The 27,465-nt window shown below is 38.0% G+C and overlaps 1 protein-coding gene across 18 annotated transcripts in view; it reads left to right on the forward strand.

Annotated features, from left to right (window-relative positions):
* LOC139758448 (uncharacterized) overlaps nt 1–24,273 on the forward strand; it is a 28,866-nt gene extending 4,593 nt beyond the window's left edge. For 4 of the 18 annotated variants that reach the window (XR_011714829.1, XR_011714828.1, XR_011714825.1 and 1 more), the window contains exons 2-6: nt 1,895–2,173; nt 8,472–8,686; nt 9,823–10,313; nt 15,413–15,567; nt 22,954–24,273. Coding sequence is in view for 10 of the 18 variants with exons in the window: in XM_071679883.1 (XP_071535984.1) it covers nt 23,004–24,152 (1,149 nt within the window). In the remaining 8 variants the exon portion in view is untranslated. Of the gene's footprint in view, nt 1–1,894; nt 2,174–8,471; nt 8,687–9,822; nt 10,314–15,412; nt 15,568–16,394; nt 16,468–22,953 lie in introns of those variants that run through there. The other 14 variants (XR_011714830.1, XR_011714831.1, XR_011714832.1 and 11 more) reach the window with 14 other exon arrangements.
* Nucleotides 24,274–27,465: the final 3,192 nt, after the last annotated feature.

Consider the following 27,465-nt stretch of genomic DNA (forward strand, 5'->3'; position numbering starts at 1 on the left):
CGGTATCTTGCTTTTGAGGGATGGAATGGTAGAATCTTTGAGGAAGTTCCAGGAGGGAACAGGCATCAGAGATATTGATAGCTACATAGATAGATAGAAAATTCAGGAAGATAAGAAGCATGTATGAGATACTGTGAATTGTAGTGATTAGGTGTTCAGGGAGGCATGTGAAGCAATTGGGAAACCATTGAATGGTATGTGGAGCCTGGTTATGGAAAAGGAGCTGTGGATTTGGTGTATTACATGTAACAGCTAGAAAATGGATGTGAGCTGATGTGGCCTTTCTTCGTCTCTTCCTGGCGCTCCTTTGCTAATGCAGGAAATGGCGATCATGGATGAAAAAAGTATGGCGTCCTATAAGTAATGTGTGTAATTTATACATCAGTGTGATTAGTAATCATACCACTGAGTACTTTAAAACAAAACAGTTCATCCATCTGTGATGTTTCACCAGTGTGATTTGTAGTGTGATTCTGTATATCATTAACACAGTGATGATAAGAGATTGAACTTTGTGTATCATATTAACAGTAATTGTTGTTGAAACCTATTTATGTGTAGATGACAATATAGAGTTCTTATATCCTTATATCAATATCATAAACAGTTGATAGTAAGTTTCTGCTTTCTGTATATTATTGGCTTCAACGATTAAGGTTTTGATAACTCTATATCTTTGAAAGTCAAAACTAGAGATTTTATTTCTATTCTTGTTAATGTGTGCATGTAATGTTTTGATCTCTATTTATCTTCACTGCTTGATGTTGACATTTTAAGCTTTGTATGTCATAAACATGTTTCAAGTTTCTGATATCTGTCTTTAATGTTTGATATTACCAGTTTGATATATATATGTGTGTGTTGCAGGTATGAAATGTAAATTTCATATACATTTCGTGTTAGTTTTTATATCATTAGCCCTTAATGCTGGATTACATTTTTTATATCTATATGACATTAACATTTGCATTACGGATATGATTTCTATATGTCATCAGTAGTTGATGTAAGGTAAGGAATCTTATCAGAATGTCTATCTGTCTATTTATATCTCTGATTTCTGTTCCCAACTGGAACTCCTTCAAGGGGCTGGCCACAGCAGTAGTCTCCATAACAAGTGAACTTTACTGCCTCTTCTCAGCCTTCAGTTCCTTACCCTTAACATGCCACTAGCAGAGGTGAACTCTAGCGTTGTGTTTGCAGATGTTCCTACCTTATGTCCTTTCGACTACTGAATAATGCTCCTGCTTAATGTTCCAACCTACTGGTTCTACTAAATGCTCCAGCCTAAATGTTCCTATCTACTACTTCTTTCTTCTGCTTCTACCAGTTTGCCAAAAGGCTGGGCTAGCACATAGTGCTCACCACAGGAAAGTCTAGTTATGAAGAATGAGCTGTGTGAGTTAAGTGTTGTCACATAATATGTATGACAAGGAGAGATTGTATGTTTGTGGACAGAATCCCAGTAGTACAAGTGTGGCTGAGGTAGAAACAAATGACAGCTATCTGGGTCAGAGAAGTGCAGCTTGACAATCAACAAAGTGCAGGCTCACTATGCAGCAGTCATTAACACTCCCGATACCCAGGTGGGTAGTACCAGTAATAGGCCTCTTTGGTGATTGGCTGCCTTCCAACTACTATCTGTTACCAGTATAAAGCAGCAAATTTAATGTAATAGGTGCTGTCTGTGTATTGATGATATGTGATTATCACCATCACAAAAGGTTAGAATTGTCTAATGAGGTATCATTAGTTCTTGATATTGACATTCTTTTCTCTACTTATCATTTTCTTGTAAATGTCTTATCTCTTTCTTTTGGCAGCCCATGCATTGGGCCTCATATGTGTTACTATGAATATCTTGGGGTAATGTTTATTTTTCTCTCTTTGGCAGCTCATTGTGTTCTTTACAAGAATGGCATAAGTGCCTGCAAGCTTTCCTGATTGACAAGTTGCCACAAAATTGAAATATGGGAATTATAGCAGTATGAGACCCTACAAGAACAGTAAACACAAACATAAGTCATACAGTGAACCACATATAATAGAAGCATCATTATAAAAAGATGTATGATGATAAGAGTAACAACACCAACAAAAAAAGCAGCTGAAGAATATCATTGATATTGAGTGTGTAACAACAGAGGCATGAGGAGCAGCATCAGTAACAACAGTTAAGTAACACAGGAAATTAGAAGGACACAGTAATTATGAAAACATGGCCAAAAATTTTAGTGATGACTTTAGTTAGTTTTTAATGCACTGAAAAGAATTTCCCCTATGTTTGTCGAAATTATGTTACCTTATACAATAATTCTTTATGACAAGAACCATAGTCTATTATGTTCATCATATTTTCATTAAAACTATGGTGCTAAGATATTTCTTGCATTTACCATATTTGTTTTGAGGTCATCTCACTATCTGGCAAAATCAAGTTATCACATTTAGCGAGCATACATTATTTAAAAATCAGCACAAATTCATTTTCAGCCCTGGTATGAATCCTGAACTGGCAAATCATACATGGAGAGTCAGAGATATAGGTATTCATCCTTATCCTCTTTAGGATTGTGTTGTACATATGTGAAAAAAATGCTTATTTTTTGATGTAATTAATTTTTGAATACATCTGTTATTATCAACAGTGGTGGAGAGCAAACATAGGAAGCAAAATTTCATTGTCAAAAAGTGAGCAGACTACTGGGGAATACATGAGAGACAGCTGAATTTTTACATGTGAGAGCTGTGGGAACAAGAAATAATTTGTGGAATGTAGACAGAACCGAAGGAACTATCATGGCTAGCCATTTGAGCTGGGATGAAAGGTGTGATGTTTTGCTCTGAGAATGGGAAAAGGTACTAGACTTTATCTCACTTTACTTGGGAATAACTCATCTCAGTACAGTGACTTGGGATGATTTTGCTTAAAGCTACTGTACCACTTGCCAGTTATTGTGCGTAGCCTTCACACTACACCAACAAAGATTATTTACTTTGATGTTCACTCACCAAACTTCTGAGACGCATGAGCTGGAGCATTCTTAATGTAAAAGATTGCATGATGGAGGGCACACAAATGGCATGTTCATTGTATGATGAAATATTTGTAGAAAATTCTACCGTGCACATAGTTGAGAAACCTTTCAGTTGCCAGGAAAGTTTTACTGAACATTATGATATTCGGAGGCGTGTGGAAACTTACACTAGAGAGAAGCCGTATGAATGTTCACATTGTCAAAAATCCTTTTCCCATCGAAGTAATTTGACACAACATGTGAATATTCACTCAGGAGAGAAGCCATTTGAATGTTCACAATGTCAAAAGTCCTTTTCCCAGAAGAGTTATTTAGCAAAGCACATGGTTGTTCATACAGGGGTGAGACCTTATGAATGTTCACAATGCCAAAAGGCCTTTTCCAAAAGGAGTCACTTAGTACAGCACATGAACATTCATACAGGAGTAAAGCCATTTGAATGTTCCCATTGCCTAAAGGCCTTTTCCCAGAAGAATGATTTGGTACGGCACCTGAATATTCACACTGGAGAAAAGTCATATGATTGCTCACAGTGCCAAAAGTCTTTCACCCAGAGGAGGTATTTAGTACAGCACATGACGATTCATACAGGTGAGAAGCCATATGAATGTTCACAGTGCCAAAAAGCCTTTTCCCAGAAAAGTAATTTAGTGCAGCATATGACTGTTCATACAGAAGAGAAGCCATATAAATGTTCACAATGTCAAAAGTGCTTCTCCTGGAAGAGCACTCTAATGCAGCACATGACTATCCATACTGGAGAAAAGCCATACAAATGTTCTCATTGTCTAAAAGCTTTCTCTCAGAGGAGATATTTAGTGCAGCATATGACTATTCATACAGGAGAGAAACCATATGAATGTTCGTATTGTCAAAAGACCTTCTCCCAGAAGAGTTACTTAATGCATCACATTAAGATTCACAAAAGAAAGATGCTCACTTGTAACCCCTCTAGTCAAGATTTTTGCCAACAGACTGGTCAAACAGAACACGTTTCCCTCAATGGGGAAGATCAATGTGACAAGGTGATGTCTTACCAACAAACATATGAAGACCATGTGATGTCTCACTTAATGGTTGAGATGCTAGATAGTCCTGAGGGAGTGAAACAAATTGGTAGTGATGCAGAATCCATGATTTGTGACACAGACCATTGTGCAGAACTGCCTCGAATAGTCCCTCAGTCATCTGCAAGGGCTCCGATGGATGATATAGATATTGTTAAGGAAGAGGTGTGAACCTTATGAAGTTAATTTCTATGCTGAAGATAAAACACCTCCCTCTACTTATGACTGTGGATATGGCAAGTATAGCTTAGCTTTCTGTCATTCTGTGACTCGTCAGATAGTGAAAGAGTGACTCGCTCACCAGATGATAAACTTGAGTACAGATTCCCAAAAAGATTTATAACCCATGGTGTTTTCCAGCAAAACACTATGTCACCTCCACCATTCTCTTGTGTGAGATGGTACTACTGTTATTTATTTTTTTTTAGTTTGGATTGCTATTTCATATGGTGACTCATTTTTGAGGATGATAATAAGTCAGGAATTGCTCCATATTGTTTAATGATTGTGATGGTAAGTTTATCGTAATGATGAGTTCACCAGGATTTCTATTTATACGATTATTGTTGGAGTACAATCATAGTTGTCATTGTAAAGGCATAGGTAGCAGAAACAGGATATTTAGTGCCAGTTATGGAAATTTAGCAGCTAGAGGGCTGTAATGTTGAGAAAAAAGATAATGTAAACCTTCAGACATTCAAAAAGGATGAGAGTTATTTGATGAAGTACTTGTCTGTTCTGCTGCACGTTATGTACATTAGCTTTCAGAATGACAAAGATTTTTCAAGTTTATATTTTGAGACCCCATTGGTGTAAGTTAATATATTAAGTACTTCTTTTCTTGTTCAATAAAAACATGAAATTGTAAACCTCCAATTATTTCTTATGCCTGCATATATCTCAAAATTGATACAAACCAAATGTTTATCCATAACGAAGTTCATTTCTATACTGAATAGTATACTGAATAGTTGCCCTTGCAAACTAATAGAAAAAGTGATTGCTGATAAATTGGTTTGGTACCTTTAAAGAAATAATCATATCACTCTATTCCAGTGTGTTTAGCAAGTTTTGATGTACCACAGACCCCCAGTAAGAAAGTCAAATGTCAGTCAGGAAGGTTTTGCTAATTATCTTATACAAAATCATTGTTTAATGATTTAGGGAAAGTTTATGATACTACTTGGAGATATCTCATTAAGAAGTTTTACAAGGTGGGCCTTCAAGACAGACTGTTACGGTTTCTTTAATCTTCAATACTTGTCCACTATTTCCTGCATTAGCAAGGTAGCGTTGGGAACGGATGAAGTACTAAGGTTACATAATTCATCATGTTAATCAAAACTGGAGGGTTGTAGCCAGATGTATTCACTGGAAACTAATGATGACATCCTTAAAATGAGCAATACTGTTCAAGATCTTAGAATCTGAAGCATCAAGATGCTCTAAATGTGAAAGTCTGCATGCATATTCTGGTGAGCCACTTGGACTAGGATTTGAAGAACTTGATTTAAAGTATCTCTTTAGGCTTAAACATATACCATCTACCCTGTATGTGTCTGTGTATTTGCTGCTGAGAGAAATAGGGTATTTGATTAGCATCCAAATTTCTTGACCTTGTAATGTAAGAAGTGCCACAAGTGAGTGTTTTAGACATAAGATCATTTCAAGAAATAGATTTTATTGGAGTTTACTGTAAAGGATTTGAAGTACCTATTGAGGAAAAATCTCATGTAGCAAAACTACCAAAAGAAGCTCATATTTATTACAGAGCTATATGGTAGTTGGGTTGCACTTAGATTAACTGGACACTCCCCCCAAAAAATATACAGTCTACTCTAATACTCATACTATATCACACAATGTTCCAACACATCCCATGATTGAATTAATATGAGGGTCTTTCATGGAGGAGTGAATCTACAGTACACTGGGGATGGGTAGTTAGGAAACCTAGGAGATCAATAAGTTGCTGACTGCAGCAAATAATACTGAAATCACTTCTACCTAATCGACTTGTCAAAATAGACGATCACTGAAGATAGGCTATCAGCAAAGAATGGAATGAAACCCTCTAAATGTCAGGCCCTCGGGTTTATAAAAACACTATGAAAGAGGTTTCAAATCAGATAGTTAAGCCCTTAACTGTCCTTTTCAATAAGTTTGCCAATGAAACAATGATATTCAAAAAAGTTTATAAGTCAGTGCCCTGAAATTATTGTCCAGTTAGCCTAGTTTCTCTAGTTGGGAACCATGGAAACCATCATTTTGGACAAAATCATTAACCATTTGGAGGACCACCACTTGATAAATGATTCTCAGCATGGTTTTCAACAAAACTACTTATGTCTAACAAATCTGCTTGATTTCTCCTATGATATAATCACCATGTATGATGAAAGTAAAGCAGCTGATCATGAACATCTAATCATATTTTCAAAAAGCTTTCAATAAAGTTACACATCAAAGGTTACTTGCAAGATTAAAGTCTCATGGTAAACATGGGGTTTCACTTATATGGTTAGGAAAGTGATTGACTGGCCATTAACAAAGAATATTGATTAAAGTTCAAACTTCAGAATGGAAAAGATTACAAGTGGCATGCCACAGGGATCAGTTTTGGGACTGGTTTTCTTTCTCATATAAATGATATTGACAGTGCGCTGTGATGTAAGGTATTGAAATTGCAGATGAGAGGACAAAATATATCTTTAACTGAAAATGAATGTTTACAACTTCAAACTGACATTGACAAACTTGTACAGATTGGGCAGCAAATGAACTTTGATACTGATAAATGCAAAGTTTTATGTATCATAAGAAAAAAACAAATGGGTAAGCTACTTAATGAATTTTCTTGAGCTGCAAAAGGTAGATGAGGAAAAATCAAAAGCTAACTAAGCGGTGCAATAAGCAGTAAAAAATAAACCCATCAAAATTACTTGATTGATAGATTGGACTTTCCATATTAAGTATAAGGAAATCATCTTCACTATCTATCTATCTATGTATCATGCCCATTCCCTCTAGGAACTCCCATCAAGGGGGTTACCACAGCAAAGGAGTCTCCACTTGTCCTTACATGCCTCCTTGAATACACCATTTCTCCTCCTCCAGTACTCTTTCACTCTATATCTCCATGTCACTGGTGGTTTTCCTCTCAAAAAATATTTTAATTATACCATCATACACTTGCCTCATAAACTTCTTGTCTTGCATTCTTTTCACATGCCCAAACCAACTTGAGTATTATGTTTCACCCACTGTATCACTATTTACAATTTATTGGTGCATCCCCTCCTCGAGTATTGTGTTTAGTTTTGGTCACCTTAGCTGAAAAAATGGAAAGCATGTACAGCAACTAAACAAATCTATTTAGCTTAGAAAAATGGAAGCAAAGAGATGATCTAATTCAGGTGTTCAAAATTATCTGAGGCTCAGATAATTTCGATCTAACAAGCTATGATTTGTCTGATTTCACTTGTATTGATAGATACATACTCGTGGGACAACTCCAAATTTTACCTCGAATAAAGCAAAGTGAGATTTCTTCAACAAGACTGTTATTATATGGAATGATTTATGAACTAGGTTGGTTGAAAACAGAACTTTAGATGTGTTTAAGGACAGAATGGATATACATTTTACTTCAAGTTATATGAACAATATGCAGGAAAAGGATAGGGTTTTGCATGACTTTAAAAGTCATTTAGGGTGAACAGTTGTCTGTATTTCTCTCTCTAGAGTTTATTCCTTCTTCTTTGAGGAAACTTAGTGAGGTTGAGAGTAAAGATGATGTACAATATTGAGGATGAGGTTCAGGATGATTTCTTTGTCACATATCAAAATATTTTATATTAATGCACACAGTACAAACCAAAATTAAAGAGTTGGAAGCAACTGCACTACAAGGAAATTACGAAATGACTGTTGTTTCTGATGCTTAGATATATACATAAAAAAGAAGAAACTTCCTTGCTGAATATGCCATTCTAGGGTACATTCTATTTCATACTGATAAGTGGTAGTGTCCTGCTTTTTGTATAGACATTGTGTTAGTGAGCACTGTCCGAACTGCCTTTACACCATCTATTTTGTTGGATTAGTGAGATTGACGTATATTCTGTTGGTACGGCACAGCTTAATGCTGTTCATGAGTCTGAAGGTTCGTTTAGGGTGAAACCGCCTGAAATCCATTTTTCAAACATTGTCCTGTATGGCGCCTGTGGTATGTTCACGCCAGTCTTTTGGCGCTGAAAGCATTTCGACCCTTTTTGATATGCTAATAAAGGAAAATTTCCCACATGTGTTCTCAAGACTTGTCTCTAGGACATTTTTGCAGGATATGTTTTTCTCCTCTCCATAGAATGTGTCTGCATGGTAGATCAAGTTTGTGTGATGGCTGCTGGATATGTTTGTCATCTGCTTATTGTATGCGCTGGATAAGTTTGTGTGCTGCTTGCTGGATGCGCTGGATATGTTTGTGTGCTGCTGCAGTTGCAGGCTGGCTTGACAACAATCTCCTGAATATGTTATGGTGCTTTGAAAGTTGTATCGTCTGTTGCAGTAAATCTAAGCCAGGTATGATATTTAATTGTTTTAACTTTCTGTAACGCTAAAAGCACAAAGCACTAACACAAACCTACATTTACAGTTTACTAGTTTTGCTCCACATCGCGGAAAAGACCATTTTAGCTCTGCCTTAAAACCCGTTTTGGGAATTGCATGCAATACATACGTTTCAGATGCTTCATATAATTCGTTGTGACTACAAAAATGCCTGTAAGGTATGATCAGGAACACTATGTTTCACTTAAGGATAGTAAAAAAAGTAATGATAGCTATGAATATCGGATTTTTTTGGCTAATTAGTATGAAAGTAGGTAATACACTTGTAAATTATGAACAGAATCTAAAGAAACCTGACCCATCATGGGTCGAAGTGCTACCGGTGCTAAGATTATCGCCTCGCCTATCCCTTAAATGATACTAGAAACTTAACAGCATTCGTCGACATGGAGGTACATTTCCATGTGTGACTAATATATGTTCACTAGATTATTGAAACTTAAGATATATTTTGATTGCTGGGGAAGTTACCCTAGGGTCTATTGAGATTTTACAAGTGGAATACCTAGAGTTCTGTAATTAACCCCAAATTTTCCTTGATATACTACTGCTCTTTATTCAGTATAGTTTATTACATGTTAATGCACCAAATCTTGTTCTGCAAGTATTTCAGTGACCATAACGTAATATGTAAATCACGTAGAATTTGATAACCATTTTCCTTAGTTCCGATGTGGGGTAATCTGATAAATTATTGTTGTGGCTATAAAGTGAGCTTTTCATAGGTTCTGTTGATAGTTTATATGTGCATTTCCTAATTTTACATTGAGCCCATATTTTTTAATATACATAAAACTTATTTACCTTGTTCATTGTTTTTGAAAGATATGTATTCCAAGTCATGATCACAGTTGTTTTTGGTGTTCTCTGAACCCTCCACCAGCTTTGTAGTCTACAGAACACATTTAGTCAATACTGAAAGCTGATAGTGATGAGGAACTATTTTAGATAATTACATTAAATTTTATTTGACAGTATTAAAGATAGGAGTACTGCATTAGCTTATTAGAGAAAATGTGGGGTTAATTAAACTATAAATAGGTAGAAAACTTGTAAAAAATTAACAGAACCTTATATTCTATTTATAGTGACTGACATGGCATGGGCAAATATTCCCCAATCAAGGTCGTCTTGAGTGGAAGAAAAATAGTAAAAGTGAAAGCAAGTAGAAGTGATTGGAGTTTGGCAAGTGTTTGCAGACCTGACTCTTAAAGGAAGAAGGGTTATATGAAGAGGTTAAGACAGAAGAAGGAAGAGAATTCCACAGCTTAGTTGTTTGAGAGAGGAAGGAGGCATCATAACATCCAATCCTCGAGTGGCAGGTCTCCACAAAGAAGTGGTAGGAAGCAGCAACCAAATGTGTGCCATGGGTCCAAACTTTAGGAATGGGGACACATGCAGACGTTTCATGAAAACATTGGCCAAAATAATCCCCACAGAATAAAGAGAGAGCAGCAACATTGCAACATACAGAGAGTGAGAAGGTTGAAGAGAGGTGAAGCCAGGAGAATTAATGAGATGGAAGGATTTGGATTCACTCTTGTTAATAGAGAAGTGGAGAATGAGCCACCCCAGATATGTAAGTAGTAGTCCATACTTGGGTGAATTAAACCCCTGTAGATATGAAACAGCTGCTCCACAAGAAAAATGATAAGGGTACCAGCACAACACTCCCAGCTTTTGGGAAGCAGACTTTGTGATGTTAATAATGTGAGGTTTCCAGGAGAGTGTGGAGGATATGGTTATGCCTGACATGTTTATATTGTTACAGAGTTGAATTGTAATGTTTTGAAAGTACAGAAGGATAGCTAATTCTTAAATGTAGTGAGATAGTATTTTAGCACCATTAGATTACCGCTTCCGCACTCCAAAATGCTGCACAGGTCTGATTTGAGAGAGGAAGTATGATCAGTTAAAGAAAGAGACTGAGCATTAAGGGAAGGAGGTGAGGAAAAAGAGTTAAAAGTATGAGAAGAGGGATCATCAGCATAAGAGTAAATTAGGTTAGAAGTAGAAGAGGGTTTACTGATTGGGAGAAAGATACTAGGTGATAGAACACAACCCTGGGGAACACCACTGTTGATAGGATAGGAGGGAGGAGTTCCATCAGTGACTACTATGATAGACTGGCCAGAGAGGGAACTGTGCATTAGAGAACAGGAAGAGGCAACAAAATCAAAGGAATGGAGTTTAGAAAGCAAAAACCTATGCTACACCATATTAGATGCTTTGGTGATGTTGAGGGCTGTTACAGAATTTGCACCAGAACCCCTGAAAGAGGAGGACCAGAGGTGAGTCACATAGGAGAGAAGGTCATCAGTTGACATAGTGCTGCAAAATCCCTGATTCCTACTGGTGAATTGAAAGAAGGGAATTGTTTGCTAAGTGTTTGGGAAAGTGAGAACTTAGGAGTGTGAAAGACTTCAGGGATAACAGAATCAAGAGCACTGGGGCAATAGTTGGGGGGTTATATTGGTTTCTTTTCTTAGGAATGGGGCGCATCAGGGCATGCTTCTAAATGGAAGGAAAAGTCTGGGTTCTTAGAGAAAAATTGGTGATCAAGGATTGCTGAAAGCCCAGAGGCACTTTCCCTTAGAACTTGAGAAGTGATGCCACCTGAGCCTTATGCATTATCCACTTGGATTTGGGAGAATACCTGGAAGACCCTGCATAAGGAGAATATAGGAGATGGCTTAGAATCAGAGGGAGGAGATGGGGTGGAGGGGATTAGAATCTATCATCCAGATTTGAAATGGAGGAGAACAAGGTGTCAAAAAGACAGGCTCTCTCAATTGGAGGTTTAGCATTAGGTTGATCAGGTCAGAAAGGAGAAAAGGTTGAGTCACAAAAGTCATTGGAGATACTTTTCTTAAAGGATCAGAAACATTTGTCGGTAAGAGAAATGAAGTCAACACAGTTTCTTATATTGAAAGTGCATTGGCATTTTAAAGAATAGCTTTGCAATTATCTCTAGCAGAAATGAAAGTGGAGAGTTTTCTTGGGAAAGGAAAAGTTTCATAGTCTGTTATGCACCATCCCTGATGCGTCAGGCATTAGAGAAGGAGTGATCAGACCACAGTTAACAAGAAAAAGATTTTGACAATGGGATGTAGGACTTCATCCCAGCCAAGGTAACCTTTGCTCTGTGTTCAGCATAATGTGAGGCATCCTGATGAAAAAAACGCTACCCATCTAAGGGAAGGCAATAAAGAAGCTGTGCAGAGATAACGACTGAGCTCTCCGTAAGTGCCAAAGTTGGCCTTTCAAAGGGAAGGATGGAGGATGGGCATGCCGTTATAATTAATAGCAATAAGATTGTGGTCAGAGGACCCTAAGGGGGCAGAAATGGTGTATGAACAGTAGGGGGTTTAGAGGTAAAAATGAGGTCGTGTGTGTTGGTAGATTAGTCATGATGGTTGGGGACTTGGGTAGGATGTTTAATTAATTGTTCCATATTATTAAAGAGATAGGAATTAAAGAATTTGGCTCTTAAGAGGATCATTCTAGTAGCCCAAACAATCCTTGTGGTGTACACTTAAATCCCTGCAGAGGATCTGAAGAGAGTAGTGCTTCATGGCAAGAAGCCAGATAGTGGAACCCCTGCACGTACTTGAAGGAAAACTGTACTTTACTTCCTTAGCAGTAAAGATTTTCCTTAATTTGCAATATTTTAGTCAAAATATACCAATCATACCCATGAGTGTACATCAGTAAAACGGAGCCAGACAATAACAGACTGTTGACACTTTAATTGGCCTTGCACTTCCCATCAGCAGACAAATTTTATGCAACCTGCATCCTAAATAAACAGAGAATCAAGATTATTATATGGATTCAGATAGAGCCATTAGGGTAGAAGACCTCAAAACCATGGGAAAGTATATGTAATTTGGTAGGGAAACAACTGATATCTTCATCCACCTATTTAGTTCAGATTTATCAGTGGTTAAGAATGTCATTTCTGCCTCGATGCTGACATCTGGACCTGACTTGCCACCTTTCATAGCTGTTGCAAAGTAATTTGATATGCCTTTGATTTTTTCCTGAGTTAGAATTTCTTAATGATTTTTTAGTATTTAGAATGTATCATTTCTGGTTATATTTCCCTTTATAACTTGCGTTGCCATTTCCTCAGTAACATGGGATTCCTTCAACTCCTTATACAGACATTGATGATTGAGTATTTTCTCCTATGACTTTTGTCAGGAGCCAATGAGAAGATTCTTCAAATCTTGAACAGTGTTTGATCACCTCTCCATAATGTCCACAGAGAAGTCATCATTGCCATCTGATACAGTCTTACATGAAAGAATACAGTAATGCTTTTCGTTTTATTTTTCTTCAATAGATTAGATGTGAGAGGGTTAGGGAAAATGATTTGGTAAACAGAGAAGAGGTAGTGAAAGCTTTGCGGAAGATGAAAGCCGGCAAGGCAGCAGGTTTGGATGGTATTGCAGTGGAATTTATTAAAAAAGGGGGTGACTGTATTATTGACTGGTTGGTAAGGTTATTTAATGTATGTATGACTCATGGTGAGGTGCCTGAGGATTGGCGGAATGCGTGCATAGTGCCATTGTACAAAGGCAAAGGGGATAAGAGTGAGTGCTCAAATTACAGAGGTATAAGTTTGTTGAGTATTCCTGGTAAATTATATGGGAGGGTATTGATTGAGAGGGTGAAGGCATGTACAGAGCATCAGATTGGGGAAGAGCAGTGTGGTTTCAGAAGTGGTAGAGGATGTGTGGATCAGGTGTTTGCTTTGAAGAATGTATGTGAGAAATACTTAGAAAAGCATATGGATTTGTATGTAGCATTTATGGATCTGGAGAAGGCATATGATAGAGTTGATAGAGATGCTCTGTGGAAGGTATTAAGAATATATGGTGTGGGAGGAAAGTTGTTAGAAGCAGTGAAAAGTTTTTATCGAGGATGTAAGGCATGTGTACGTGTAGGAAGAGAGGAAAGTGATTGGTTCTCAGTGAATGTAGGTTTGCGGCAGGGGTGTGTGATGTCTCCATGGTTGTTTAATTTGTTTATGGATGGGGTTGTTAGGGAGGTAAATGCAAGAGTTTTGGAAAGAGGGGCAAGTATGAAGTCTGTTGGGGATGAGAGAGCTTGGGAAGTGAGTCAGTTGTTGTTCGCTGATGATACAGCGCTGTGGCTGATTCATGTGAGAAACTGCAGAAGCTGGTGACTGAGTTTGGTAAAGTGTGTGGAAGAAGAAAGTTAAGAGTAAATGTGAATAAGAGCAAGGTTATTAGGTACAGTAGGGTTGAGGGTCAAGTCAATTGGGAGGTGAGTTTGAATGGAGAAAAACTGGAGGAAGTGAAGTGTTTTAGATATCTGGGAGTGGATCTGGCAGCGGATGGAACCATGGAAGCGGAAGTGGATCATAGGGTGGGGGAGGGGGCGAAAATTCTGGGGGCCTTGAAGAATGTGTGGAAGTCGAGAACATTATCTCGGAAAGCAAAAATGGGTATGTTTGAAGGAATAGTGGTTCCAACAATGTTGTATGGTTGCGAGGCGTGGGCTATGGATAGAGTTGTGCGCAGAAGGATGGATGTGCTGGAAATGAGATGTTTGAGGACAATGTGTGGTGTGAGGTGGTTTGATCGAGTGAGTAACGTAAGGGTAAGAGGGATGTGTGGAAATAAAAAGAGCATGGTTGAGAGAGCAGAAGAGGGTGTTTTGAAGTGGTTTGGGCACATGGAGAGAATGAGTGAGGAAAGATTGACCAAGAGGATATATGTGTCGGAGGTGGAGGGAACGAGGAGAAGAGGGAGACCAAATTGGAGGTGGAAAGATGGAGTGAAAAAGATTTTGTGTGATCGGGGCCTGAACATGCAGGAGGGTGAAAGGAGGGCAAGGAATAGAGTGAATTGGAGCGATGTGGTATACCGGGGTTGACGTGCTGTCAGTGGATTGAATCAAGGCATGTGAAGCGTCTGGGATAAACCATGGAAAGCTGTGTAGGTATGTATATTTGCGTGTGTGGACGTATGTATATACATGTGTATGGGGGGGGGTTGGGCCATTTCTTTCGTCTGTTTCCTTGCGCTACCTCGCAAATGCGGGAGACAGCGACAAAGTATAAAAAAAAAAAAAAAAAAATTATCTCATATATATTCATTAATGTTTCATTGGATAATTTTTTAACACTAAAACTTATTCTAAAACTGGCACATAATATTTCTATCCTTTCCTATGTTTGTGGAAGTGTTCTTTTGTACAGAAGGATCTTTCTTTAGTATTCAGGCTTTATCCATTCTTGTTTGACTTGTGTAATATTCATAGCTCTCATGTTTTAAGAAATACTGTCCTTTCAGGATGTTATCTTTAAGAATTGACACCAACTGAAAAATTACCAAGCAAAGAGAAAAACTACTCAGTCATGTAAAAAACATTCACATGTTCAAATTTCTTGAAAATTACAAAACTGAGTCAACTGTATACTTTTTGACACATACCTTTATTTGATAAATATAGACAGAAGTAGAACATAAAAGCATTAATTCTAAGTGGCTTTCCATTTTGTGTTTTCTTCCTCATATGTCATTTCACAAGCAACATTTTTGAGTGAGCTGCAGTATGGAAAGTGCTTGTCTGAGAATGGAGCGAGTCCTTCCTAATATAATTCTGTATACCTCGTCAGAACACTAATTACTGTACTTTTTGCAGTTAATACTTCACTTACTATACTCACTTGCTGGGATTTCCTTCTAAAGGGCTCCCACAGTACTCAGGAATTGAGCCACATCCATTGGGAAGAACCACTAGTCAAGAACTCTGGTGATGTGTTTATTCCTGCCAGGTGAGCAGAGGGCAATTAATGAGTAAGTATTTAATGTCTCCGTTATGGAAACTGCATCTTAGGCATGAGGGGGCCTTGTGATATGTTGAATCAGTGTTTGTAATGTTGGAGAGACAGGTGGTGTTCAGAGCACAGACAAGAAAGTATGAATCTTACTTGTTTGGGGAATGTAGTTTCATATGGGCATTAGTCTTGTGCAATTAAGTTTAGGAATGCGTTAGGAGGATGGTAGTTGAGTGTTTGTCATAATTATTTCAGGGAGGGGAAATGTGAAGCAGGGGTAAATTATTTGTTTTGCTAGGAGTTTGGTTATGAAGTGGTTTTGGTGAAAAGGTGTAGTACTTCTGCAAATATCTGACTTCTGAGCACATTCACCTCAGATTGTGCAGTTTCAGAAGAAGTATACTTGTTATGTTGTGCATGTGTTAAATGTTTGTAGGAGCAAGGCAACCAGTGTTTCTTCTGAGAGCTTTGTTTTTCATTTTGTTTTTGCACCATTTTTGCTTTATTTTGAGGGATTAGATGATCAGACAGGTGAGGCATTCTCTAGGGTGGAGTGGATGAAAATATTTGTAGAGGATACTAAAGTATTCTTTTCCTCTTCCACAACTGCTATTGGTAAGTATTCTGAGGGAGTTTACTTTATTTATGGCCTTTGTGCTGTTTATGGTGTGGAGAGCGCATGTTATTGTATCATTTGAATTATTTAACGTTTCATGAGATGTGATAAACATTCTGTTTATGAATAATTATTGAGGATATACATACAGATTGTTTGTAGATCATTTCCAGTAACATAAAGTGACAAGATAACTGAATTATCACACTGTAACTGTTATCTCACTTGAGCACCGTGGTAACAACAACAAGATGCAGTGAAATTAAGATGGAATAAAATTTCACCATAATAGAAGTGCAACATGTAAGTCAAATATACTTCAGTGTTAATAGTAATATGTGTAACTAGAAACCTACTAAGGTAATTACTAGTGAGGCTTATCAAGAATACTAATCTAGCATTTTATATGACCCTTAAGACCACAAGTGCATAGATATGCAAGTGCATAGTAACTCAGTGGTAGAGCTGTTGATTGGTTCAGGTGGAGCTGGGGACAGGACATGATTGGCTGAAGAAACATAGGACAACAGGTCAGTTATCCAGGCTTCAGACATCTGGGTGTTTTCAAGATCCCTCATATCTTCCTTATAGATGCTGGGATTATGTGGTCAGCTGCAGGCATTACACTAACCACAAATGAGTTTGTCATTATAAGAAGCCTAAAGTCTTATGAGGTTGCTTAGCTCCAGGACAGCTTTCCTCCAATTATTATTTTATATTTATTTATTTATTATACTTTGCACTCACCTTCACTCAGTCTCTCTTAATACTTCCTCACACAAGTCTCCTTCCTAAGCTCACTTACTCTCACCACTCTCTGCACCCCAACATTCTCTCTTCTTTTCTAAAAACCTCCACAAATCTTCAGCTTTGCCTCCACAAGATAATGATTAGACATCCCTCCAGTTGCACCTCTCAGCACATTAACATCCAAAAGTCTCTCTTTCCCTCGCTTATCAATTAACACATAATCCAATGATGCTCTCTGGCCATCTCTCCTACTTACATACGTATACTTATGTATATCTCTCTTTTTAAACCCGATATTCCCAATCACCAGTCCTTTTTCAGCACACAAATCTACAAGCTCTTCACCATTTCCATTTATAACACTGAACACCCTATGTACACCAATTATTCCCTCAACTGCCACATTACTCACCTTTGCATTCAAATCACCCATCACTATAAACTGGTCTCGTGCAACAAAACTACTAACACACTCACTAAGCTGCTACCAAAACACTTGCCTCTCATGATCTTTCTTATGCCCAGGTGCATATGCACCAATAATCACCCATCTCTCTCCATCCACTTTTAATTTTACCCATACCAATCTAGAGTTTACTTTCTTACACTCTATCACATACTCCCACCACTCCTGTTTCAGTAGTGCTACTCCTTCCCTTGCTCTTGTCCACTCACCAACCCCTGACTTTACTCCAAACTCCCAAAACATTCCCAAACCACTCTTCCCCTTCACCCTTGAGCTTCATTTCAATCAGAGCCAAAACATCCAGGTTCCTTTCTTCAAACATGCTACCTGTCTCTCCTTTTTTCTCATCTTGGTTACATCCACATACATTTAGACACCCCAATCTGAGCCTTCGAGGAGGATGAGCACTCCCCGTGTGACTACTTCTTCTGTTTCCCTTTTAGAAAGTTAAAATACAAGGAGGGGAGGGTTTCTAGTGCCCCACTCCTGTCTCCTTTCGTCACCTTCTACGACACGTGGGGAATGCGTGGGAAGTATTCTTTCTCCCCTGTCCCCAGGGATGTGTTTGGGACAAAATTTCTACTCATATTTTGCTTCAGTGATTAATAACATATGTCAGATGTTTCTTATTTGGTAGGAGTGTCAAGATGTGTTGTCAGCAATTTCTCATTAGATTATAAGTACTAGTAAAGGTTGTAAGTAATTTGTAAAGTAGTGTTATAAGTTTTAGGCAGTGATTTTGTACTGTCACTAAGAAATTCCTTAATTGTAAAGACTTGATGTAAATTCACAGAGTAGGGGAAGACTAAAGATAACCATTGTGTAATTATATAACCATTTTAAAGTTTCAGCAACATCATTATAGACATGTTGATCCCCCTGGGCATAAGTAGGGAGAAAACACATGGATCTCATGTGAGCAATGTGTAGAATGCTGATCTTTCATGAGAAGTGTCGGGAGAAAATGTAGATCTCTCATGAGCAGAAGTGTTGAGAACCTGTATGTTCACTGGTCAACATCTAAACTAGTGATCACCTAAGGTTGTCTTTCAAGAACTGCACCAAGACCTTTAGAAGACAGGATGAAGATTCCAAGGATCAGATGGAAGATTTTTATGGAACCCAGAATGGGCTACATTGTGTTGGAAGTCTGTATGGCATAAGAACTTGTGTCAGCAGCTTGTTATAACTGACCTGCTGCCTTGAGTTTCTACAGTGGATCTGTCCCTAACTAACTTTGCATCAGATCATGTTATCCTAGTCAGTTGAACTACCTTCTAGCCCATGATACTGTTAACCTCTGGATTCATGACCGTTGGGCAAAGTGTATAGTTTTTTATATTTGGAAATTAATCTCTAATTATTGTATTCTAGTTTTTTTGTCTGTATTCTCTGTGTATAGGGTAACAAACTTATGATTGAAGCTGTTAGATAGTGATTTACCGTTTTACAGTCCCTTTGCTTTAAACAAAACGGGAATGGGTGTTCAACGTAGGATAGTTCAGTTCAGGGTGTGACAGTTATGAATGTGTCATATGTGATACCCATTATGCTTGGAGTTATAGGTTGGTGTAGGTTGGATTAATTTCTGCTTGAGGTTAAGTAGGTGATAATGGATATTTGGTTTAGGTGAGCAAGTGATCTATTTGTGTGAGGTCATCTGTGCATGAGAGAATTTTGAGTTTACGTTGGAGTTGATGGGAGGACATATGAGAAGAAATTGAAGAGGGTTGGAGAATGAACTATTGTCTGGGGCATCCTATTGTAGGGTTTGATGGTTTTTGAAATGAAGCCTTGGTGGCCAGCTCTAAACTTAGCTGATTACTTCCTGTCTTTTTGTGGGTGGTGTGAAGTAAGTTTTTATGAGGATCTTGTTGGAAGACTGTCAAATGCTTTTTTGATTTATTGCTGCTGATTCTGTGCAGGAGGGGGATTATGGTAGGTTAGCCATCATTGGATGTCCTGATGTGGGTGATAATGAAAATGTATCGTTAGAGGTGGATGATTTCCAATGCTCAAGTGTCTAGTTGTGAGGGGAGTGAAGAAGAGAGATAAATGTCATAGGAGGAGGTGAGTAAGAGGATCTGCAATTTTGATGAAAGAGATCAAGCATTAGTGGTGGGTGCTTTGAATGCAAGAGTGGGTGATTTGGCAGTTTAGGGTATAATTAGGGGTCATAAAGAATCTAGTGTGAATGAAAATGAACAGCTTTTGAAATCATGTGCTGAAAACGGACTGGTGATAAGGAAAGCATAGTTTTAAAAGTTGGACATACATAAGTATGTGGGTGACTGGTGCTAGAGCTTAATGAAAATTGTTGGATTATGTGCAGATTGACATGTGTGAAAAGGAGAGGCCCTTGGATGTATATGTGCATAGAGGGGCAATTAATAGGATTTGTGATCACTTCTTGGTGGAAGCGAGAGTGAAACATTGTAGTAGCTTTAGGAAAAGAGGAAAATTACTGGTGTGGAAAGGACAGTGAAAGTGAATAAGCTTGGAATAGGTGCTTGTGTATGGAGGTAAAAGCAAAGATAGGGTAGGTGAAGAATGGCAAAACATGGGAGTAAATTAAATTAATGGACTAGACAAGAATCAAAGGTATTTAGGAAAATATTGCTTACATGTGAAGGTGTGAAGTGTGTAGCATGCAGAAGGTGGGGTATGGGTATCTGAGAAAGGGTTGTGAGTGGGGAGATGAGGAAGTGAAGTGAATGAGAAAAGAAAGGTGTGTTGGCAGTACTTGTGAGTGACTGGGAGATGTTCAGGTAAAATATCATAGTCAAATGGAAGGTGTAGAATCTGAAAAAGAGGACAACTGAAAAATGGGATGGGAAAGTATTAGTACACATCAGGGAGAATAAGAAAATGTTTTAGAAGATGAAGTGTGAGCAGAAATAGGAAAATTAATGGGAGGAGCAGATGATGCCAGGGGTGGGTGTGGAGTGTGTATTTATAAAAACTGTTTAAATTTTTGATGATGGGATGGTAGTTGTGCAGTATTTGGATGTGGAGGCTTGCAAAGAAAGAGTCATGGCAAGTGGTTTGGTGAAAGAAGTGGTGATAGCCTTGCATAAGATGAAGCATGGCAAATCAGCTGAAAATGATGGGCTTGCAGTTGAATTTCTATAAGAAAGTGGGTGTCAGTGTTTGTTATTGGTTGATTAGTCAAGATATCCAATTTGAATATGGCTCAGGGTAAGATGCCGTAGAACTGTTATGTTCTCATAGGTCCTGGGACAAACTGACCCTGGAGAGAAGAGTGAATTTGAAGAATGAAAAACTCTCAGGGGTGGTGGCATACAAGAAATTTTCAAGTTGTTGTTTACTAGCCTACCTTCCCCATTTTCTTAAGTAACTTAATACATTTCATCGTATGTATAGCTTTCACTATCGCTCCTCTCTTTACCAAACCACTTTCCATGGCTCTCTCACTTTGCATGCCTCCTCAACCCAAACACTTCACATCTGCTTTCCTATCATCAGACACAATTAAAAGAATTCACTCCATCTCCTCTTCACTGCATCACTGTATGTTACCATTTCCCCATTTACCCCCTTCACTAATGCTCCCATTTGTTCCCTTATTTTTCTCACATTATTAACCTTTTTAAAGATCCTATTTTTTATGAAGTTTGTGGGTACCCACTCACCCTGACTCTTATTTGCCATCTTTTTCAGTCCCTTTACATCGATCTCCTGCCACTTTCTCTTGTACAGTTCCTAATTAATCACTCACTCCCTTTAATTACTGTCCATACACCTCTCTTTTTTGCTTGCAGCTTTATTTTGTCAACCCATCACTTGCTAACCTATCTCACCTGCCCACCTCCTGCATGCCACATACCTTTCTTGCCTGATGTCTTTACCAGACCCTGGCAGTGACTGCTGGATCTATACCATTTGTCTTAAATCACCTCATGGTTTGAAACTGTGCTAAGATTTGTTCTGAAAGTACAAAAGAGAAAAAAATGCTCCAGTGTATCAAATGTGAAAAATTCTTTAAGGGTGTGAACCTGGACCTAGTTTCATGCCATTGTTTCATGATCAGGTTACAATTGAATTGTTTTTTGGGTAAGGACAGTATGTGAAGCGAGAGAATCATGACATCGTCTGGTGAGGAGAGAAGAGGTGTTGAAAGCCTTGCTCAAGTGAAAGGTGGCTGGAGTGGATAGCACTTCAGTCGAATTTCTTAAGAAAGGGGGTGACTGTTATTGACTGGTTAGTTAGGATTTTCAGTGTATGTATGAATCATGGTGAGATGCCTTAAGATTAGCAAAATTCATGTAGAGTGTACTGTATATAGGGAAGAGGGACAAAGGTGAGTGTCATGACAGTGTCATGGCTCTCTCACTTTGCATGCCTCCTCAACCCAAACACTTCACATCTGCTTTCCTATCATCAGACACAATTAAAAGAATTCACTCCATCTCCTCTTCACTGCATCACTGTATGTTACCATTTCCCCATTTACCCCCTTCACTAATGCTCCCATTTGTTCCCTTATTTTTCTCACATTATTAACCTTTTTAAAAATTCTGTTTTTTATGAAGTTTGTGGGTACCCACTCACCCTGACTCTTATTTGCCATCTTTTTCAGTCCCTTTACATCGATCTCCTGCCACTTTCTCTTGTACAATTCCTAATTAATCACACTCACTCCCTCTAATTACTGTCCATACACCTCTCTTTTTTGCTTGCAGCTTTATTTTGTCAACCCATCACTTGCTAACCTATCTCACCTGCCCACCTCCTGCATGCCACATACCTTTCTTGCCTGATGTCTTTACCAGACCCTGGCAGTGACTGCTGGATCTATACCATTTGTCTTAAATCACCTCATGGTTTGAAACTGTGCTAAGATTTGTTCTGAAAGTACAAAAGAGAAAAAAATGCTCCAGTGTATCAAATGTGAAAAATTCTTTAAGGGTGTGAACCTGGACCTAGTTTCATGCCATTGTTTCATGATCAGGTTATAATTGAATTGTTTTTTGTGAAGCGAGAGAATCGTGACATCGTCTGGTGAGGAGAGAAGAGGTGTTGAAAGCCTTGCTCAAGTGAAAGGTGGCTGGAGTGGATAGCACTTCAGTCGAATTTCTTAAGAAAGGGGGTGACTGTTATTGACTGGTTAGTTAGGATTTTCAGTGTATGTATGAATCATGGTGAGATGCCTTAAGATTAGCAAAATTCATGTAGAGTGTACTGTATATAGGGAAGAGGGACAAAGGTGAGTGTTCCAATTACAGAGATATAAGGTTTGTTAAATGTAGTTGTTCTTCATAGTACTTCAAAGAATTACTGCCCACCAAAGTGTACTTTTTTTGGCACATAAATGGAATACCACTTTGCCATGATGAATTACTAGTGTATCCATCACTGATGTAATATGACTAATTATACTGTGAACTTTTAACTTCTACTAAAATAAGTGTATTTCCTAGACTTTAAAAGTTAATAATCCCTGTTTCCAGTGTCATGACTTAGTGATACTGGTAATGTATTCCTCAGTAGTCATGAGTTTGAAATGCTTCACATGGTGAGAACATGTTTTAAAGACAACTCTCTTGTTTCAGATACTGAGTGAACTAGTATCTCAGAACAAAGAACAGAGCAGAAACTGACAATGGCTAATAGAGAAGAAAGGTTTCCAGATGAGAGATGTAGAAAGTTATATTCAGAGGAGGATCATCAACAGAAACTTATGCTTGGGCTTAACGACCAGAAAAAAATAGCTTGTTCTGAAAGTCAGAACATATTTTCATATGGGAGAAATCTTCAAAAGCATCTTCATGTACAGAGTGATGTGGAAAATTTAAGACATGTGAAAAAAATTCCTTGTGATGAATGTGGGAAACTGTTTGCATACAAAGATGCTCTCAAAACACATTTGCTTGAGCACAGTGGTGTGAAAAAGTTTGGGTGTGAGGAATGTGGGAAATTGTTTGTGAAGAAAAGTTGTCTTCAGCGACACTTGCTTGTGCATAATGGTGTGAAAAAGTATGGATGTGATGAATGTGGGAAACTATTTCTACGTAAAGATGTTCTCAAAACACATGCACTTAGGCACAGTGGTGTGAAAAAGTTTGGTTGTGATGAATGTGGGAAACTTTTTTTAAAGAAAGGTTACCTCCAGAAACATTTGCCTTTGCATGGTGGTGTGAAAAACTTTGGATGTGATGAATGTGGGAAACTGTTTTTGCGGAAAAGTGATCTTAAACAACATTTGCTAGTGCATAGAGGGGTGAAAAAGTTTGGATGTGATGAATGTGGGAAACTCTTTTTAAAGAAGGATTATCTTCAGAAACATTTGGTTGTGCATAGTGTTGTGAAACGTTTTGAATGTGATGAATGTGGGAAACTGTTTTTGAAGAAAGATTATCTCCAGAAGCATTTGCTTGTGCATAGTGGTTTGAAAAAGTTTGAATGCAGTGAATGTGGGAAACTGTTTTTACGGAAAAGTGATCTTCAACAACATTTGCCTGTGCATAGTGGTGTGAGAGAATTCGGGTGTGGTCAGTGTGGGAAACTGTTTTTACGGGAAAGTCATCTGAAAGAACACTTGTCTGTGCATGGTGGTGTGAAAAAGTTTGGATGTGATCAGTGTGGGAAACTATTTTTGCAGAAAAGTCATCTTCAACAACATCATCTTGTGCACAGTGGTGTGAAAAAATTTGCATGTGATCGGTGTGGGAAACTGTTTTCAAGAAATGGTGATCTCATGAGACATTTGCATGTGCACACCAGTGTGAAAATGTTAGGATGCAATATTTGATATAATGGTTGTACATTTTACTTGTTTATATTTGAATTTTGTTGGAAACTACCCACTTTCTACACTGGATCCCTGTTGCAGTCTGTACTGAAGCTTTCCACAATAAACATTGTTCAGGCTACTCCTGGAATGTAATCATCCTTCAGTGTAGAGTACATGATGATTGTGGAGAACTGAGTCAAAAGATGAATCTCATAAACTTCTGCTTGTGCTAAGTAGTGCACTGTAATGAATTTGCTTTAATTGTACTAACAGGAGGATGATCTCTAGAAATATTCATATGTGCACAGATGCATAACAAACTTGTTGCTGGAAAGTTGCTTCTGCTTGGAAGACATTTCCAAAAATATGTTTCTGTCCATAACAGCAAAAAAAAATTTCATGAAATAAATGTGGGAAGACTGTAATCTCTCAAGTAGGTAGGGAAAATCTGGTATGTGAAAATATGGCAATGATATTTCAGCCTGAAATAACAAAGCACAGTGTAACAACTGACATTACAGAATGAATCACCCAGGTAATGGAAATATAATATTTAGATGGCATCTGCAGCTGAATAAGCCTACAAATGATGCATACTGTAAACATATACACTTCACAGATTCAAAATATAACTTTAAGGACTTGTTCTGAATATCTAAAAATTTTAGTAGATTAAGCATTACTGTTCTTATGGATAATGCACCCATTTCTGCTAACACTATTCTTCTAAAGTTTGTGATACTATCCCACGCAATTTCTCAGTTGCCCTCTTTTTCAGCTTTTGCACCTTCCTCTTGACCATGACAATTTCCCTTGGGCATCTCTCAATCATTCACAGGTATTGCCTATACACACCTCTTTTCTTGGTCACTTCCTCATTCCACCTCACGCCACTCCTTCTTAACCACACCCCACTTTCTGAAAGCAACACCTTGCACCTGCACATGTGAGCAATACTTTCCTAAATACCTTCTATTTTTAGCCCTCATATTACTGATGTTTTGAGCTTTTCATCTTGTCTTAGGGAGTTCATAATTGAGTGCATAATCCCTCTCTGAAAGTTCATTATCACTTCTTACTCAGCATTAAACCAAATCCTGGATGCTAGCCTCATGCAAAGCTAAGTCTCAAAGATGGAGGCTACATAAAGACTTCGTTTTACACCTCCGCTAGTTATAACTTTGTTGTTTTTGTTGGAAATATAAGGAGGATTGCAAGAAAATGATGTTAAAAAGTACTTATTTAGGTCAGATTGATGGTTGAATGGAATAAGCTAAAAGGATAATATTGTCACTACTGACTGTATACAAAAAATTTTCAAGTTATTTTATTTATTTATTTATTTTGCTTTGTCGCTGTCTCCTGCGTTAGCGAGGTAGCGCAAGGAAACTGACGAAAGAATGGCCCAACCCACCCACATACACATGTATATACATACACGTCCACACACGCAAGTATACATACCTATACATCTCAATGTATACATATATATACACACACAGACATATACATATATACACATGTACATAATTCATAGTATCTGCCTTTATTCATTCCCATCGCCACCTCGCCACACATGGAATAACATCCCCCTCCCCCTCATGTGTGCGAGGTAGCGCTAGGAAAAGACAACAAAGGCCACATAGTTTTTTTTTTCTTTTTGCTTTGTCGCTGTCTCCCGCGTTTGCGAGGTAGCGCAAGGAAACAGACGAAAGAAATGGCCCAACCCACCCCCATACACATGTATATACATACACGTCCACACACGCAAATATACATACCTATACATCTCAGTGTACACATATATATACACACACAGACACATACATACATACCCATGCACACAATTCACACTGTCTGCCTTTATTCATTTCCATCGCCACCTCGCCACACATGGAATACCATCCCCCACCCCCCTCATGTGTGTGAGGTAGCGCTAGGAAAAGACAACAAAGGCCCCATTCGTTCACACGCAGTCTCTAGCTGTCATGCAATAATGCCCGAAACCACAGCCACATAGTTATATGGTAGAAATATTTCGAGATGGGGCTCCACGATAATAGAACTTCCTTCCCGTACTCAACAAACTAGTACATTGCCTACAAATTGGTAAATAGACACACTCTCTTTCCACTTCCTTTTCTCTTTTCGTAGTGCTATATTTAGAGAGAGAGAAGAGAGAGAGAGAGAGAGAGAGAGAGAGAGAGAGAACCGTAATGCATTTTCTGTGGATTATTTTCACGCGAGTTCCGGTCGCGCATTCCCATTGCGCATCGATAAAATTTTGGACCGCATTTTTTTTCTTTCCTTTTACCGCGGTAAAAATAGTATATATTACGTGAGTGCTGTATAGACACAGCTTTGGGCTATTTTACGTGATTTTTTTTTTGTGACTAGTGGTACTAAGTGATCAGTTGATTCAGTTCCCAAGTAAAATTTTTATGGAATGAGGTCATATGAAGGTCCGCAATATAAATAGGGAGTTAATACGTTCAATTTTAAGCCAATATCTCCACTAATATGCGTTGGCTGATAGTGGAGAAGTGTTAAGAAGTTAATTAGAACCTAGCATATTCAAACCTAACCTAACCTTTCTACACCAATGGTGTTTGGATTTCGTGGTGTGCGCGTGCGCGACCGGAACTCACGTAACAATAGTCCTCGGGAAATGCATTGCGGTCTGTAAAGATATCCTCTGCATTCTCTTTTATCTAATTTCTTTCGAAGCTGTTTGAACTAAATTCAAGTATCACAAAGATTATGTTAATGAAATATACTATTTTTCGAGGTCTACTGATGATACGACATAATGAACGTGATTAAATCTTGAAGCTGTTTATCTTCTAGATCAACAAATAATCGCGTTACCAAATTAGAGGTTGCTAAAGTAACAGGAAGTTTGTGTTGTGTTCCACCACTAATTCAGCGCAAAATGACAATATTGAGTTTTTCTTTCTTTTTTTTTTTTTTTAGTGCCGTAAGTATAGTAATGAGAATTATGCTTCCATAGCAGGTGACGCTATCAATCTAACCAAAGTTGCCAACTCAAAATTTTAGACGGCAATAGATTCACTACCGCAAAGCGCTAAAAAAAAAAATCGCTAAACTTACTAAAATGACGGCGAAAAAAATGCTTTTCAAATTATTTCTGCTCTTAAGCGTGCTGAAATATTGATAAAAGGTACGACTGACTTGTTTTCCTTGTTATTTTCATAGGTTTCGATTAAAATGACTAGATCATTAACATTCTAATTAATGTTTGAACTTCCTCACATACTGAAATAACACTAAGTTTGGCTCTAAATAAGTGTCGAAAAACGCGCTAAGGCAT

The sequence above is a fragment of the Panulirus ornatus genome, chromosome 30, assembly GCF_036320965.1.
Source record: "Panulirus ornatus isolate Po-2019 chromosome 30, ASM3632096v1, whole genome shotgun sequence".
Lineage (NCBI taxonomy): Eukaryota > Metazoa > Arthropoda > Malacostraca > Decapoda > Palinuridae > Panulirus > Panulirus ornatus.